We start from the raw sequence: 15789 nt of genomic DNA, 5'->3' as shown, positions 1-15789 counted from the left end.
ATAAAATATAACAAAACAACATATATGATATGTATTATAAATACATACATATTATTATCATTAGATATAGCAATGCATACTATTAATTTAAATATTAAGTATGCGACGGTTATAGTCACATTTCGGTAAAACATCCAATAAGAACGCAAACAGTTATAGTTTTCAAAAACAGTTACAACTTCTGCAGATTAATTAGTTCATAGTGTATTTAATCTTAAATAACATTAAAAATGCGTTAGTCAAAATTTTTTTAGTTATATCCTTTGATTTCCAGTTATAACGATAAGTCGACGAAATCGTAGCATCTCTAATAAAAAGGTAAATTTGAACTCGCAAACCAAAGACGCCGGTCAAGGAGTGTTTACAAAAAAGTGACGAAGGAGTTGTGCAAAAGTATTCGTATAAAACACGTGCATATCAAAAATATGGTTTTGGCTAAAGTGCCAATTACTCCACAATGGAATTTAACAAACGGTAAATATGTAAATTGTGCGTAATTCGTCGTGGTACTAATATTTATGTTTTCTTAACGAAGGATGTGTTTGCACACCGGATGGTGGCTTCCTTTATGTAGGTTCACGCAGTATTAACTATGTCGGTCCAATTCAACAAGTTGATGGCGGCGACAATGAAAATAAACCACCAGTCATTAAAGTTTTCCATACACGTCAAAGTATATTGAGTATAGATGTAGATCCCGGTTGGCCAATAAGCGCTACAGCAGCAATTAAAGCTTCCGAAAATACGACTGAAGTGGCAAAAACTGCGACTACGAACAATCAACAAAAGTATTTTGCCGCCTTGGCACAGGATAATTCCGTACAGATATGGGATTTCGATCGTGGTTGTGCGGTGAGTGGACATAAGGCACATTTTAGCACTGCTTTGTACATGGACGGCAATGGACCATCACCGCAAGGTGATCATGTGCTCCTAAGTTATATGCGCAATCGCAATGTGTTGTCGGTTAATGCACAGGATATTGTGGTGTATTGTGTGGCGTCTAATACCTATTGTCGCCGACCAATGTTTATTTCAAGCAAAAATCAAACACTAACGGTGCTGCGCTGCTCGCCACACAATGAACATATCTTTGCTGTGGGCACCAATCGTGGTTTGGTTGTAATTGGTGACCTACAGAGCATGAGCACATTATATATGTTACGTGGACATGAGGCTGCAATAACTTCACTATCTTGGTGCCCACAAAATGTGCCACCATTTAAGCAACAAAAATGTACGCTCAAAGATGAAAATCACACCGCGAATACCAATGTAGAGAAAACTTTGGTTGAGGAACCCCAACTGATAATTGAGGATGCAAAGCAATCAAAGGCTGCACAAAAGCAAAATTTTAAAACGCAAAATAATGCTAAAAAATCGATTATGCCCGTCGGTAATGATGACATATTCGACATCTATGACTACGATTATTTGGAAAATGAGTTTGGAGCACCAACAGAAACGGAAAAGAAAGTGAAAGAAACTGATGAAAAAATTGTTACTGACAAGTCTGTTGAATGTGGTCCAACAACAAATTTTGATTTTGTCGAAGCATGTCAAAGTCTTAAAGGTGAAATTGATGCTTTGAAGCAGGAGCAAGATTACGGAGATGGTGATGTCAAACAATTGCCCGATGTCACACTGGCCGATTGTCAAAAGGTGGCTTGTGCAGAAAATTTATCCTCAAGCTGCGATGGCGACAGCGCTGACTCAACTGAAGGTAGCTTAGATTTAGCTGAGCGTTCATCGGACGACGAAGTTTGCGTCGATGGTGGCGAGTTAAATCCAAAACAACAAATACTGCATCAGGCAGAAGTGCATGCAGAGCAATCCAACGATTTGGAAAAGAAAGAAGTTAAAGAGAAGTCGGATCTAGTAACTACTAAGCCTTTAACAGCCGTGAATATTGTTGAAAATTTTGATAAAAACACAACTAAAGCAGTTGAAGTAAAGGTTGATGACGACAATCGCACGGCGACTTCAGAAAGTAATTCAGAACAACCATCTATTGACGGAGTGGTATCTCAAGACAATTCTAACACTGCCGAAAAGAAAGACCAGCAACCTTCATTGTTAGCATCCGCTAGCGTTGATGGCAGTTTTTGGATTTGGAATACAAACACCGGCGCAAGTTGTGATCGCTTGCGCGCTATAAACGCAGGCAAACATGGCAAAAGTAAGTGTTATAATTATAATTATTAAATAATAGAAAAAGTAACAAAATAGAACAAATTTTAATCCTTTAGACACCAGCATACAAATTTACTGGCTGAGCTCAACCGAATTCCTCACCACAAATAAAACTGGTGAACTGTCACTTTGGTCAATGGCACAAGATACACCGATTACTGCCACAAATTCACCACATCAACGTTACAAGTTCAAAGCAGACACCAAAAAATCATTTCTTCAACGCAGCGTCATGTCCTTTAGCATTTCGCATGCACACTGTTTACTCTGGTGCTTGTCATCGTATCGTGAAATAAGTTGCGAAAATCTGCAGACTGAAAAACTGTTGCTCAAATATTGTTGTGCTTCCACTAATGTTTCGGCGATGCGTGAGTGCCCGGATGACATGAATAAGTAATTAATTGTATATTTAATATTTATGTAGGCAAGTATTTAATGGCAACGCTTTTGTTATTATTGTTTTGTAGAATTGCTTTGGCTTTATCCGATCGTCGTGTTGGTATCATTGACATATCCAAAATGTCTGCCACTAATGTGTTCATCGAGAATTTCATACCGCGCGTCGATGCTTCTGTGCTAGCGCTAGTTTGGAGTCCGGATAGTAAGCGCTTGGCATTTGGCACGCTAGAAGGCAGGGTGAGTGGATTTTATGACAATTTTTTCATGTTCCTCAGATTAATTCAGTAATTTATAGGTATTATATACATATATAAATTAATGACGTTTATTTTCAATTTTAATTTTGTAATTTATTTATATTTTATACTGCGTGAACAAGTGTTAATTTTGAAAGAGGTTATTGTTTGTAATGGTTGCCACTTGTTAATATTGGCATTTAAAAATCGATATTTTAAAATAAATTTCAAAATTAAAATATAAAATGAACCTTAGTTTTTTCCCAAATTTATAACAATTTTTTTTTTATTTTTATTAAATTATTGTATTTATGTATTTCTGGTTCATACATACGTATTTATTTTAAAGAAATTATTATTTTTTTACATTTTTCATATACTTATGTATTTGGTTTTTAATTTAAATTTTTGCAAAGATTTTCTAAAAATTTTTAGTATGTTTAACAGATTTTTAAAATTTTTGTATATTTTTAATTTTTATTTTTGTTTTCTTTTTTTTAAGTAACTTTTTAATAAGTAATTTTTTATTAAAACTTTTTTTTTCATTTTGATTGTATTTCTGATTAATGTTTTTGTTTTATGTTTTTTTAAATACTTGTATATTTTTATATATTTTTTTCTTTTTAATTATTTGTTTAAATTTATTTTAATTTTAATTTTTATTTATTTATTTTATACTGCGTAAACAAGTGTTAATTATGAAAGGGTTTATTATTTGTAATGGTTGCCACTTGTTAATATTGGCATTTAGAAATCGATATTTTAAATTAAATTTAAAAATTAAAATATAAAATGAATTTTATATTAAGAATCGCTACTTTTGTGTTTTCTAAATTTATACAAATTGTACAATTTGTATTTTTAAATGTATTATTTTTCAAATATTTTTGTTTTTAAATTTAAATTTTTACAATGATTTTCTAAATATTTTAATTATATGTGACAGAGTTTTCGAATTCTTAAATATTGTTAATATTTTTTTTTGAAGTGAGATTTTATTTAGTTATTTATTTAATTTTTTTGCTAAAACTTTTTTGATAAGATTTTTATTATTATTTCAATTTATTTTTTATATTAAATTTTATCTTTTTTTATTTTTAATTTTTTTATTTTTTTATTTTTAATTTTTATTATTTTTTAATTTATATTTTTATATATTTAAATTTTATTTTAATTTTTAATTTAATTTTTTTTATTTCTTTTAGTTTTTATTTATTTTTTATTTATATTGATTTTTAATGTTTTTTATTTTTTTCTATTTCAATAAAATATTTAGGTTATTTATTGACTAATATATACACATACATATGTACATACATGTATATATGTACATATATGTATATTTTTATTTACATAATCCCAAAAAAATCCTTATATTAATTTTTATATCTCCCAACAGGTCGGCATCATCCATGTGGAGTCGGCCAAACCCACCATCACATTCAACCCATTCTGCGGCAAGCCCATTTATTCCATTGATTGGCAAGGCGATCACATATTCGTGGTTTGCAACGATATTTTGGCCGTTTACGACGCAAATTCCGAGCAAAAAGGTAAGTAAGCGCAACCATATACAAACATACACTCGTTTATTACAAAAACAATGCCACTACAAAAACAACAATCAATTTGTACGATGTCCGAATGGCAAGCATTCGTTTTGCGCATTCATAGTGCCGAAGGACAAAGCGGTCTGCTGCGCATGCGTCTGCAGCTTTCTTATGTACGCCAGGTGTATGGTTTCGCGATGAAAGTCCCACTTGTTCCAAGCGACATTTATGCGATTCGATGGTGTGAGATCGTTAACAACAACCATCTCCGTTTGTGTGCCACTCGCCGACACTTGTTTGCCCCTGCGTTTCTTGCGTTCGTCCACAAAGTCCTTTTGTAGTATCACATCGGCCAGTCCGAAGAGTAAAATCAAATCGACGGAAGTGTAAATTGCCGTCTTCAGTGTGTGTATGAAGTCTTCGAAGTAGCGTTCGGCATATTTTGCGTATTCGATATTTGCAAAACCGAAGCGAAATTTTGAGTCTTCGCAAAGTTTTTTCGTTAGAAAAGCGGGCGTCAACAAACCGTTGGTTAGTGCGAGGCTTAACGCGCAGTAATTTTGAAAGTTCAACGTCTGAAAAAATATCCACCCGTTAAATGTTGAAATCTGCAATATTACTTCGGCAAAATGATACAAACCACTTTCTGCAGTGACGTCATTACCGGATGTGCCTTGTTAGTGCGTTCCATAAGTTCACCGAATGTTGTTAAGAGTTCCTTTTTCACCACTTTGCGTCGCACTTCGGTTATTTTTAAAAGTTTACGAAAATTTTCCTTGATTTCTTCGCTTACATACTCATCTAGCTGCTCTTTGAGCCGATTCAGTTCGGCTAAGTGGCTTAGCGACAGCAGTAAGGAGGTCCACAAATGCGAGAGATACTTAAAATGTGGCTGCAAGCGAAAATTAAAATTATTGTTTTTTTCGATTATCTTCGTCTTCTACTATGGTACTTACGAACACCAACTGCGATTCGATTGCTGTGCGATATTTCAGTATCTCATTGATTTTCTCTATTATACAGTCCATCTTCTTTTGATCCAGACTAACTAGATATTCAGTTTTTTCAAATGCCTCGACTATATTTTTCAGCAATTTCTCATAGGAACTGAACAAGATGACATATTTATTGATTTCGCGCACTTTCTCGATGGGCCACTTGCAATGGACCTTCTTCTCTTTTGTGTCCACCTGTATTAGATTGCCGATAGCCTCTATGCCAGTCGCTATATAGTGTTCAATATCTTCTAGCGCGGCTTCAAGCGCTTCTCGTGTATTCGTTTTCGCCATTTGAATATCAGTTAAGACTTTTGGGGGGAAAAGAGGGAAACAATAAAATGGGGATTTCGCATATATAAAACCTTTTTGTTGTCGTTGTGAAGGATGAAAACATTTCTGAAGTAGTTTCGAGAAATGCTGCCGAGTTGACAGTCCTTGGCTGGATAAAAATTCGGGTACCTACTATCGTGGGAATGGTTCTAAGTTGAAACTGTGCAAGAGTAAGGCAGCCCGAACTTTCAAAGACTTCGAACAATTGCATATTATTTTCAGGAACTTTAGCAAACACCAGATCAGCAAAGCGTAAAACAAGTAAAATTGTAAGATTTTGATCATCTCTGCGAAAGTTAAACGTGATCTCAAATATTTCATGCGAAAGAACTGTTATGTTATCCTTAATTTGGTGGAACACCGGGTTCGTTTTCGTTGAATCTGCATCAAAATTATTCTGCATAGTGGCGCCCATATTCTACCAGTTAAGGAGCTTAATGAACTTCTCTCCAAGCAGTTCCTATAGTCACCTGCTTGAAGTGGAACCGCCTCCCAGGAGCTTCCAGAGGTTATTCCTCAACCACGTCGACGACGTCAAACAATACGCCGACCAGACACCACCCATCGCAGACAAAGAGTTCGAGTTGCCGCGAGAAACGTGAGTGACCCTTGCGCAGCTTCGTTCTGGATACTGTTTAAACTGTTTACTGTTACAGATTAAATTCCTACTTATCAAAAAAAGGGATTTCAATATCTAACATACTATGTCCAGCGTGCAATGAGTCTTCATATGACACAAGCCACCTCTTTGCATGCCCTACCAATGCTACTCATCACCGTTTCTCTTTGGTCCGACCCCGTCGTAATAGCACGTTTTCTGAACCTAACGTGTGATGACGTCGATGACAACTTATCTAATCCTTACCATTCTAACGGGGATGAGGTATCCGTTACCACAACAGCAACAACATTTCTGACGCAACTAGGACGAATGCTACCGAGTTTATAGTTCTTAGTCGGTGTCCTTGGATCTTACAAGTCGGCGCTCGCATTTATACATATCTCCCTATTAAAAAGCGATGTCGGCTATATTTAAGCTAAGGTCACCAAATTGCTACAAGGGAACGACAACTAGATGTTAAGCGAACCACGGATTTATTCTTGAGAAGTCAAAAGTTTCTCAAAGATTTATTTTTGGTCAAAAATTCTAATGAGAGGTTCAAAGTACCTAATCGTTTAAAGAATTGCACATTCTGGACACAGTTGATACTATTGTTATTCTACAGCGACATCCTCAATAATATATACTATGGATTCTAAAGAAACGAAGCGGTGTTGTGTAGGCTCTTATTGAAATCTCCAAAAAACCCAAACCCTATTAAAAAGAAATTTGGACCAACAAAACACTCACCCTTATGGATAACAAACACTACGAAAAGATTACGATTCCAATAAAAGCCGGTTTTACGCTACCGGAATTGACCCCAAATTTATCCGGCCAAGGGCTGTTATTTCGGTGACCTAACCCTTTTTGGATCAGTGCGTAGTAAGTTCAGTGCGTGGTAAGTTCAGCTGGTCATCATTGGAGCAACACCTTGTAGCAGGGTGGATCCATATCGTGCTGATGAGTACTGGAACTGAGTTCAATTCGGGTTCGGAGGAATTCTTCTGCTGTGTTTGCGCCAATAGGCTCTATTCAAACTCCACCTCGGTGAGGTAATACATGCAATAGTTTGAGCCATCTTAAGACCTGTTCAGACCTTAGGGGTCATAGATATGATCCGACGCCACCGACACGGCACGTTTTCTGTTTCCATTAGATTATTTTGATGACAATTAAATTGTGTCTTGCTACCTAAATAGCGTGTAGACATTTGCTACAACAAGACTCATCGACATCGACCGACGAAAAGTCCTTAATTTAGAGTTACTACGTTAGGCATTCCCTATGTCTACAGTTTGGGTTGAGTTTGGATCTAACTTTAATTTACACTCATTGCTCATCAGCATTAGTTGAATCGTTTCTTTTTGCGGAATGACAGTTCGTACTAAAAATAGGACAAATTTCTGAGCCTTGCTACCTTGCATCTTATTATTGAGGACTTTAACGGGTCTCTAGAGATATTACTATTACTAAACTATCACGCCTCCAAACCTCCTAAACTTGGTTGTTCATAATAATTGCTTTCAGACTCAAACTGCAATTGACGCAGTCTCAACCTCTTTAGCGTTCCCGCCGTGTTGCGGGTTATCGACACTGTTCAACTAAAACTGGACTCGTTCCACTTTCGTACCCTTTTAAATAGTCCAAAATAAGTTCGGTTTCTACTCACTGTCGCGCATATTTTCCCGTTCGCCATTCGGGTCACAATTATTGTAGATAAGTATGCCGCATACAGTGGCAGTCAAACGCTGCAAATACTCCAAACGATGATAGCGCTTCTTCAATACAAAATTCTGCAGATCGCCGTGGCTGAGCACGCTTTTAAGACTTTGTCGCGTCTGCTTCAAGAGCTTCGAAAAAGAATTCATTTTTAATTATAAAAAATCGAAGTCTACTTAGCCATCGAATTGTGCTTACAACATGATTCTTCGGGTCGCCAATATTGTAGCTGGCAATTATGAAGACCTGTATCTTGTACAGCATTTCGTCCAGCTGCTTGTCATTGCTCGTCTCCGGATACTGCAGTATGCCCGCGATAAGCGTTTGCAGCTTCGTTTGAAAGCTCTCCTCGTAGATCTCTTTCAAATGGTTTATATTAAATTCGCGGAAATTTCGAAAACAATAGGTCATGTGTAGATTGCACATGGTAGGATCTGTCTTGTTCTTATATAACTGAATTGCATTCTGCTTTAGTTGCAGCAATTTGCAGTTATCCGCCGCTTCGTGCCGCAAGCCGAGACGTGCGTCGCGCGCCAACAAATGCACGTAAAAATATGCGAAATTTTGGTCGACTTCCAAGCCGCTCGCTTGGCATTCCTCTACGAATTGCACGAAAATTCGCGAGAAGTCGTTCTTAACCGACATACCGTTATCTATTTATTGCCAGGAAATGTAAAAAAATTTAAAAAAATGTTCTCCAATATTTGTTGGTCCTTTAGAAGGTCTCCCCACTAAAATATCGAACAAGCGAACTTACGCCGCGACGTTTTGTTGTACCGTTACTCTGACAACCGACGTGAGGGTTGTTGAAAAAAAAAATAAATAAAATGAAAATGGAAAAATTTCAATTAAAATTTTTTGCCAAACAAAAATTTTAGAATTGAGTTGAAGTTTGTGAGTGTAGCCCGATCTAAAGTATTTTGATTTTTTAATGTATAACAGTAGCACGAAAAAACAAGTAACAACACCCTGTAGGCAATGTTTTCGGAGTAAAGTTCTTTAGTTTGCGGCAGTTGGGTCTTCTTCTTCTTTACTGGCATAGAAACCGCTTACCCGATTATAGCCGAGTCAACAACATCGTGCCAGTCGTTTCTTCTTTTCGCTATGTGGCGCCAATTGGATATTCCAAGCGAAGCCAGGTCCTTCTCCACTTGGTCCTTCCAACGGGTCCGGGTGTGTAGAAACTGATGTTTTCAGCCTTAGATGGTTCAGCCACAATATGACTCGTTGAGTTCTCCTTAGTTGCCATCTTCTAGACTACACTTTTACTCTTATTCGTAGTTTGCTTCTTAACAGGAAACATGCATTCCTCAGTATTGGTCGGTTTCGTAGGTCATAAATAGTCCATCCCGGCAGTGTCGGAATCGCAGTAAAGTTTAATCCAACTTTCTTTTCACTTGTTGTTGTTGTTGTCACGGTTCATTAGTTCTCGCTAGGATGGTAAGGTTCGGATAAGTTGTCATCGTTGTCATTCAACGGTAGGCTATTTAGACGGGGTCGGACCATTGGGTGAGGGGTGTCACTGTGAGGGAGTCGGTGAAGGTGTTAGTGGCTCCACTGTGAATGACGGTCAGGGCATGTCTGAAGTTTATTGCGTCCGAAGTCTGGTCGGTGTAGGAAGTAGGCGTAATTCAGAAAAGACCTCTTGATGCTTCTAGGAGACTGCAGGTATGATTTTTACGAAAGCACACCAGCAGAAAGTTCATAGTCAACCTCTTCAGCCCAGGAGGGAGCGTAGATTTTTCGATGATTGACTGTGTCAAAGGCTTTTGACAATCCAACGCTACGAGGAGAGTGGTTTTTGGTTGAAGCCATGAACTATCTGGGTGCCTAAGACGCTAAGTACTGTGGTGGAGCTGTGCACTTTTCTTAAGCCATGCTGGTGGTTTGCTAGACTCAGGTGGTACATGAAGGTCGGGAATAGCAAGGCCTCAAGTGTTTTCACTACTGGGGAGAGGAGAGTTATTGGACGATAGGGCTCTCATTTGATGGCGGGTTTCCCAGGTTTCAGTAGTGGGACCACTTTTCCCATTTTCCGCACATCGGGTATTAGAAAAGTGGTCAGCGACAGGTTGAGGACTATGGTGAGGAAGCTTACTTCCGACGAGCCTAGGTGCATCAACATGTTAATTTCACCACGGCCAACAGATTTGGGAGATTTCGCCTAGTTGATGACAATCTGTATCTCCTCATCGGTGAAAGTAAGTGGTGCGTAGTGTTTTGGCATTTTGCGCAGCCGTCGGATAACACATCGCTTGTGTTTGTCTATCGAGGGGTGCAGTGTAAATTGCTGATTAAAATAGCTCGAGTACTTCTTCGGGTCCGAAGAGGCATGACCATTGAATTGAATTTCAACTCGGTCATCATGTCTCTTCGGATTGGACAAAGCCTTGACATTAGTCCAAAGCTTGCTCACGTCGATGAAGCGGTTGCAAGACTTCAGATGCTCTATCCTTTGTTTCCAAATTTTAGATCCCTTATTCGAGGATCACAGGAATCGGCATGGTAAAGTGTACCGCTCATTAGTCTAAACATCTGCTTCGGTTGGGAAATTAGTGCGGAGTTCCGCGATTCGTTCAGCTGGGATGAAGCGAGCGGTAGCAGCTGCGATCATGATGTGAAAGTGCTCTCGGTAAATTCTGTTAAGCCGATCCAGTTAGCTTTATTAAAGTTAACGAAGGTGCGGTTGTCCACAGAAGTAAAGTCGGGATGATTCTCGATCGATATAAATATGGGCAAATGATCTGATGCGAAAGTGAGCATAGGTCGCCAGGTTATGCTATTTATCAGACCACCATTAGCGATGGTAATATCGGCAAGCTATTAAAAGTGCCCATAATTCTAATGGAGGCTTCGTCATTCATTGTGCAGAATGTCGAATTGTCAATCTGTTGTAAGCTTCGGCTAAGATAAACTTCAGTGATATTAGCGAAAGACTTTTAATGACTTCAATAATTCAGTCACCGAATCGGACTTTACAGTTTTGAAAACAAAAGAAGGTCATAGGGAGCCAAACCTGGCGAATACGGTGTCTGAGAGATGACTCTAGATTCGTTTTTTGGCGGAAAAGTCAGTCACAATGGTGCATTTTGGTGATGAAAAATACATAAATTTCCAATTTTTTTGGGGTACAAATCTAGCATTGACACATCGGTCACCTTTGGAAGGTATAAAGATGTCATCCCGAAACGCGATGTGCTGGTCGCTCTTTCATCAGCTTCTTACAAGTCGCAAGCGATCACCCTGCCGGTCGATTGCTTTGTCTTTACATCTGTTTATCACTCTTTCTGGCACTATAATAATCTATGGTATTTTCCTCCCGATTTTTAGATGCGCACATTATACGTGAGATTAAAAGCATCTCCACAGTGTCGGTACACGATAACGTACTTTACGTTGGCACCCAACGTGGACACGTACAAGTGTACCATCGTAAGCCCAATCTCGTCTACTCCTACACCCTAGTGCAGGACGTACCGTTAGCACCGCGTTACATCACCGAAATCTCCTGGAGCCCCATAGCCAGCGATCATGTCGCTGTCGTGGCCAATGCCAACAACATACACATACTGAAATCACACACGCCAGACGGTGTACTCACACCGGTACGTCGCATCGAGATCAAAAATCCCAAAGCTGCCAATGCTTGCGTCAAATGGAGCAATCGCAATGCCAACGAGTTTCTTACGTGCGGTTTCGACGGTGGCGTACGTGTTTGGGATCTAAATTCGACTACAAACGACGAGAAATTCCTCAAACAATTTCCATGTCCCATGACATGTGGCCTGTTCTTCCCGACCGACGAGGCAATCGTGATGTGCGCCGGCAAATCGACTTCGGTGGAGCTCTTCGATATGCGTTTGGAGGAGTCTGTGGTTTATTCGGCGTCGAAATGGAAGCGCTCCAACATGCACACTTTGGATCAAGTGAAATGGGCCATGAAAGTGGCCACACGCACCGAGGCGACAAAACCATTGACGGCAGCTGAGAAGCGTCGTCTCAAACGCGCTGAAAACGGTCAGGTGGTGACCGAACGCGAGGAGTGTACGAACAGTGCGGCTGGCAATGGTGAGGCTGGCGCTGAGGTCACCGATTTGTTTAACGCGATGAAGTTGAATGAGCAAAACACGACAGTGGCGGCGGTGGAGAAGACAGAAGTTCAAGCGAAACCGGAGACAAAAGTGGCAAAGAACCGTGAGGATTATATGGATTGGAGTTACGGCTCGATCTACATGAGGGTAATTGTTTTTTTATACTCACATAGCTATATATTTTATACTTATATTTATATTTATATTTTTCTTTATTTTCACGTCTAGACTCCGCCCACTGTTTTGAGCTGGACAAGCAAGGAGCTCAATAAAAATGTTTTGGAAAAATTGAATATCGCTTTGAGCAAAACTGGACCGCAAGGTTTCCTTTGCCCCAAATTATTTGGTACAAAAGCGGATGCCGAAAAGCTCTTGCAAATAGAATGTAAGTAATATTTTGTTATTTAAGTTTTGATTCCCGTAAAATATTGGTCGTAATTGGCCGCAATTGGAATTTATACTTTTTTAGTAAGTCATATTAGAAGTTCGAAACCCACGGGCATACACAACTTATTTCTGATGCAGTTAAACTCTTCCACTCTCAAAGATGAAATAATGCTTTGTCTACAGAGAAAAGAGCTGAGCGAATGGCATGTGGCCGTGGCACCAACCATATCATACAAGTACTTTGAAATCATTATTTTATATTTATTGATTCCTTAGATCAATGAAAACTTTTGCGAATTTTCGCAGATTTTGGCAGAACGTGTGCCAGTCCTTTGCCGAGCAACTGCTTGAAAAGGGCTACCCTCTGCAGGCAGCTACCTACATGATGGCGATGCATCGTCATGCAAGAGCCATCGAAATGCTCTTGTCGAAGAATTACTACACGGAAGCGCTACTGATCGCACGCGTTCATTTGCAAGACGACGATCCGTTATTGGTGACCATAGTCGATAAATGGATTGCGCATTTGGCAATGGTGGGCAACCTCACTGCGTCGGCGTTGATGTAAGTAGAAAATTATTATAATTCAATTTATTTTGTCGTTTTATAGGAGTAGAGAACAAAAAAAAATGAAAAACATTTAAAATTGCCAAAAGAATAATAAAATAAAGATTAAAAAAATAAAAATAATTTAAATTCAACAAATATTTAACTTTAAAAATAAAAAACTCAAATAAAACATATTAAAAAATTATAAATAGAAAAATATAAAGTTAAAAAATTTTTTAACTTAAAAACAATTAAAAAAAATGCTAAACTTAAAAAAATTTTACCTAAAAAAATTTTAACCTAAAAAATTAAATATTAAAAACAAAATACTTTAACCTTAAAATCCTCGAAATATTTTTTTAATAAAAAATAAAACTTAAAAAAAGATTAAAACAAATTCCAAAAGCATAGAAAAAAATTAAATAATAAATTAAAAAAATGCGTTGAAAATTAAAAATACACATGTATATTTTACTCCAAAAGTTTAAGAAAAAAATATTTAACTTGAAAAAAAAAATTGTTTTTTGAAAATTTTAGTTGATTTTGGTTTAGAACTTTGAAAAAATTCAAAATAAGGAGGTAAAGTAAAAGGATTACATAAGAAACAACAATAAAATAAATATTAAAAACAAAATATTTTAACCTTAAAACCTTTTAAAATAAGAATATATATTATTAAAAACCCATCTTAGTTAAAGACTTAAAAAACTAAACTCAAAAAAAATTAAAAAAAACCGAAAAAAATTAGATAATAAATTAATAAACAAAGTATTTTAAAAATTAAAAATATATATATTTTAGCACAAAAAATTAAGAAAAAATATATTTAATTCAAAAAAATTTGTTTTAGGAAAAATTTAGCTGATTTTGATTTAGATTTAAAAAAAAACTGAAATAAGGAAAAAAAATCATAAAAGAAGCAACAATAAAATAAATATTAAAAACAAAATGTTTTAACATTAAATTTTTTTAAGTTTTTTTCCAGATTTTTTAAAATATTTTAAAATTTTTTTTAATAAAAAATATATTTAACTTAAAAACGTATAAAACTAAATAAAAAAAAATATTTGGAAAGAATTAAAAAAAAAAAACTATTAAATAAATTTGAAAAAAAGGCAAAAAAAATAAATTAAAAAGTAGTTTCAACTTAAGAAAAAAAATTAGAAATAAATCTAAACTTGGAAATAGATTAACCTAAACATGTACATACATATGTATGTACATATAAAAAAAGTTCGGAAAAAATTTAATGTTTCAGCAATTTAACTTGAAAAACATAATTTTTATGTAAAAAAAATAAAATAAAATTGTAGAAAGTGAGATTGTCATTATTCACTTATATTATTATTTTTTAGGACACTTTTGGGATACATATAAAAGAAAATAATAAATATTAATTGTTAATTAAAACTAATTTACAAAAATGTTGCGAAAATAAATTATAGAAAAATAAGTAATAAAAAAATAAATAAAATGTTATTAACTGATAAAATAAAAAAATAAATTTTTTTAACTGAAAAACTTAAAAAAAAAATAAAAAAATTTTAACTGATAAACTTAAAAAAAAAATTAAATATTTAGATTAAGTGCATAAAATTAAAAAAATAAAATATTTTTAACTGATAAAATAAAACTTTTTTAACTGATAAACTTAAAAAAAAATTAAATATTTTCAAGTGATAAAATAAAAAAAAAAATAAATATTCAAATAATAATCGCTTCAGGTTTCGTTCAGTTTTAATTAATTAATTTTTTATAATTTTTATACATTTATCATTTCCAGTTCCGTACTCAGTGGACAGTTTAATCGTGCCCATGACATCCTATCTAAGGTGCGTAATATTCATCCGGAAATCGAACGGGTCCTAGAAAAGTTGAACCGAAAGCAACTAGAGAAGAATAAGCAGGATCAGTGAACACTTTGTTATTTACAAAAACAATACATACATATGAAAAACCATATTTAAATTGTGCAAACGCACACATTTCTCAATAATAGTTATATATTTACATATATACATCCATACATACACATACATATGTTGAAGTATAGTAGTGTTTAAGAATTGCTTGAATGGCATTGTTATTGTTTACTCTACTTTTACGTTAATGTAACGGTTAAATCTCTAATTTTCATAATTTTTATACAAATGAATTTCTAAGTAACTGTTTTTGAAAACCATGAGGAAATAAAAAAATGAACTCAAAGTTGAAAAAGTGTTTTGTTAAGTTCTTAGTTGCGTACGAATGCCTTTCTAGAATATTTGCTGAAGTAGTTAAGAATTTCATCGTTCCTTTTGTCTTTTCAACCTCCAACAGTGAAGTTGTTCTTCAATTGTTGTTGGCTGCAAACATTCACCAAATCACCTGAATGAGTAATCCGGTAAATCTGTATAAAAATATCTGGTCATTTGTAGACTTTCCATATCCTAGTTTGACAACTTGATAATTAACCCCTTTTTCCTAGTCGGATAAAAAATGAGGTTAATGGGCACGGAACTGCTTTTGAAATGTATTTGTTTGTCTTCTGACAGTAGTCATTTCATTGCGGATATCTGACCGCAATCATATAAAATTTATGACAGATGAGATTACAGGACTCATAACATAACATACATTGTAGTGCTTCATGGCTTATTAGATTTTGCTTCTATCCGATTTATTATGAGTGTTCGCTGTACAAGTGGATCGTTCTATAAGCAACCTTTTTACAATCAATAAATTTACATTGGA

The 15789-nt window shown here is 35.7% G+C and overlaps 2 protein-coding genes across 2 annotated transcripts; one reads left to right on the top strand and one right to left on the bottom strand.

Annotated features, from left to right (window-relative positions):
• Window positions 1-279: 279 nt before the first annotated feature.
• On the top strand, window positions 280-15267 carry LOC120770896 (protein rigor mortis). The gene is made up of 10 exons (XM_040098562.1): window positions 280-474; window positions 536-2179; window positions 2250-2586; window positions 2661-2829; window positions 4228-4381; window positions 11360-12267; window positions 12349-12505; window positions 12590-12743; window positions 12814-13071; window positions 14840-15267. The coding sequence occupies exons 1-10, from the start codon at window positions 426-428 to the stop codon at window positions 14970-14972; spliced, it is 3963 nt and encodes a 1320-aa protein (XP_039954496.1). The 5' UTR covers window positions 280-425; the 3' UTR covers window positions 14973-15267.
• LOC120770897 lies at window positions 4392-8886 on the bottom strand. The gene is made up of 5 exons (XM_040098563.1): window positions 8228-8886; window positions 7980-8160; window positions 5335-5684; window positions 5019-5270; window positions 4392-4953 (listed from the first exon to the last, which is right to left on the bottom strand). Exons 1-5 carry the CDS (start codon window positions 8672-8674, stop codon window positions 4453-4455), a joined length of 1731 nt encoding a protein of 576 aa, XP_039954497.1. The 5' UTR covers window positions 8675-8886; the 3' UTR covers window positions 4392-4452.
• Window positions 15268-15789: the final 522 nt, after the last annotated feature.

This window comes from Bactrocera tryoni, chromosome 3 (assembly GCF_016617805.1).
Source record: "Bactrocera tryoni isolate S06 chromosome 3, CSIRO_BtryS06_freeze2, whole genome shotgun sequence".
In the NCBI taxonomy this organism is placed as follows: Eukaryota; Metazoa; Arthropoda; class Insecta; order Diptera; family Tephritidae; genus Bactrocera; species Bactrocera tryoni.
Note: the sequence above shows the minus strand (reverse complement) of the source record. Positions and strands in the feature narration are given on the sequence as shown.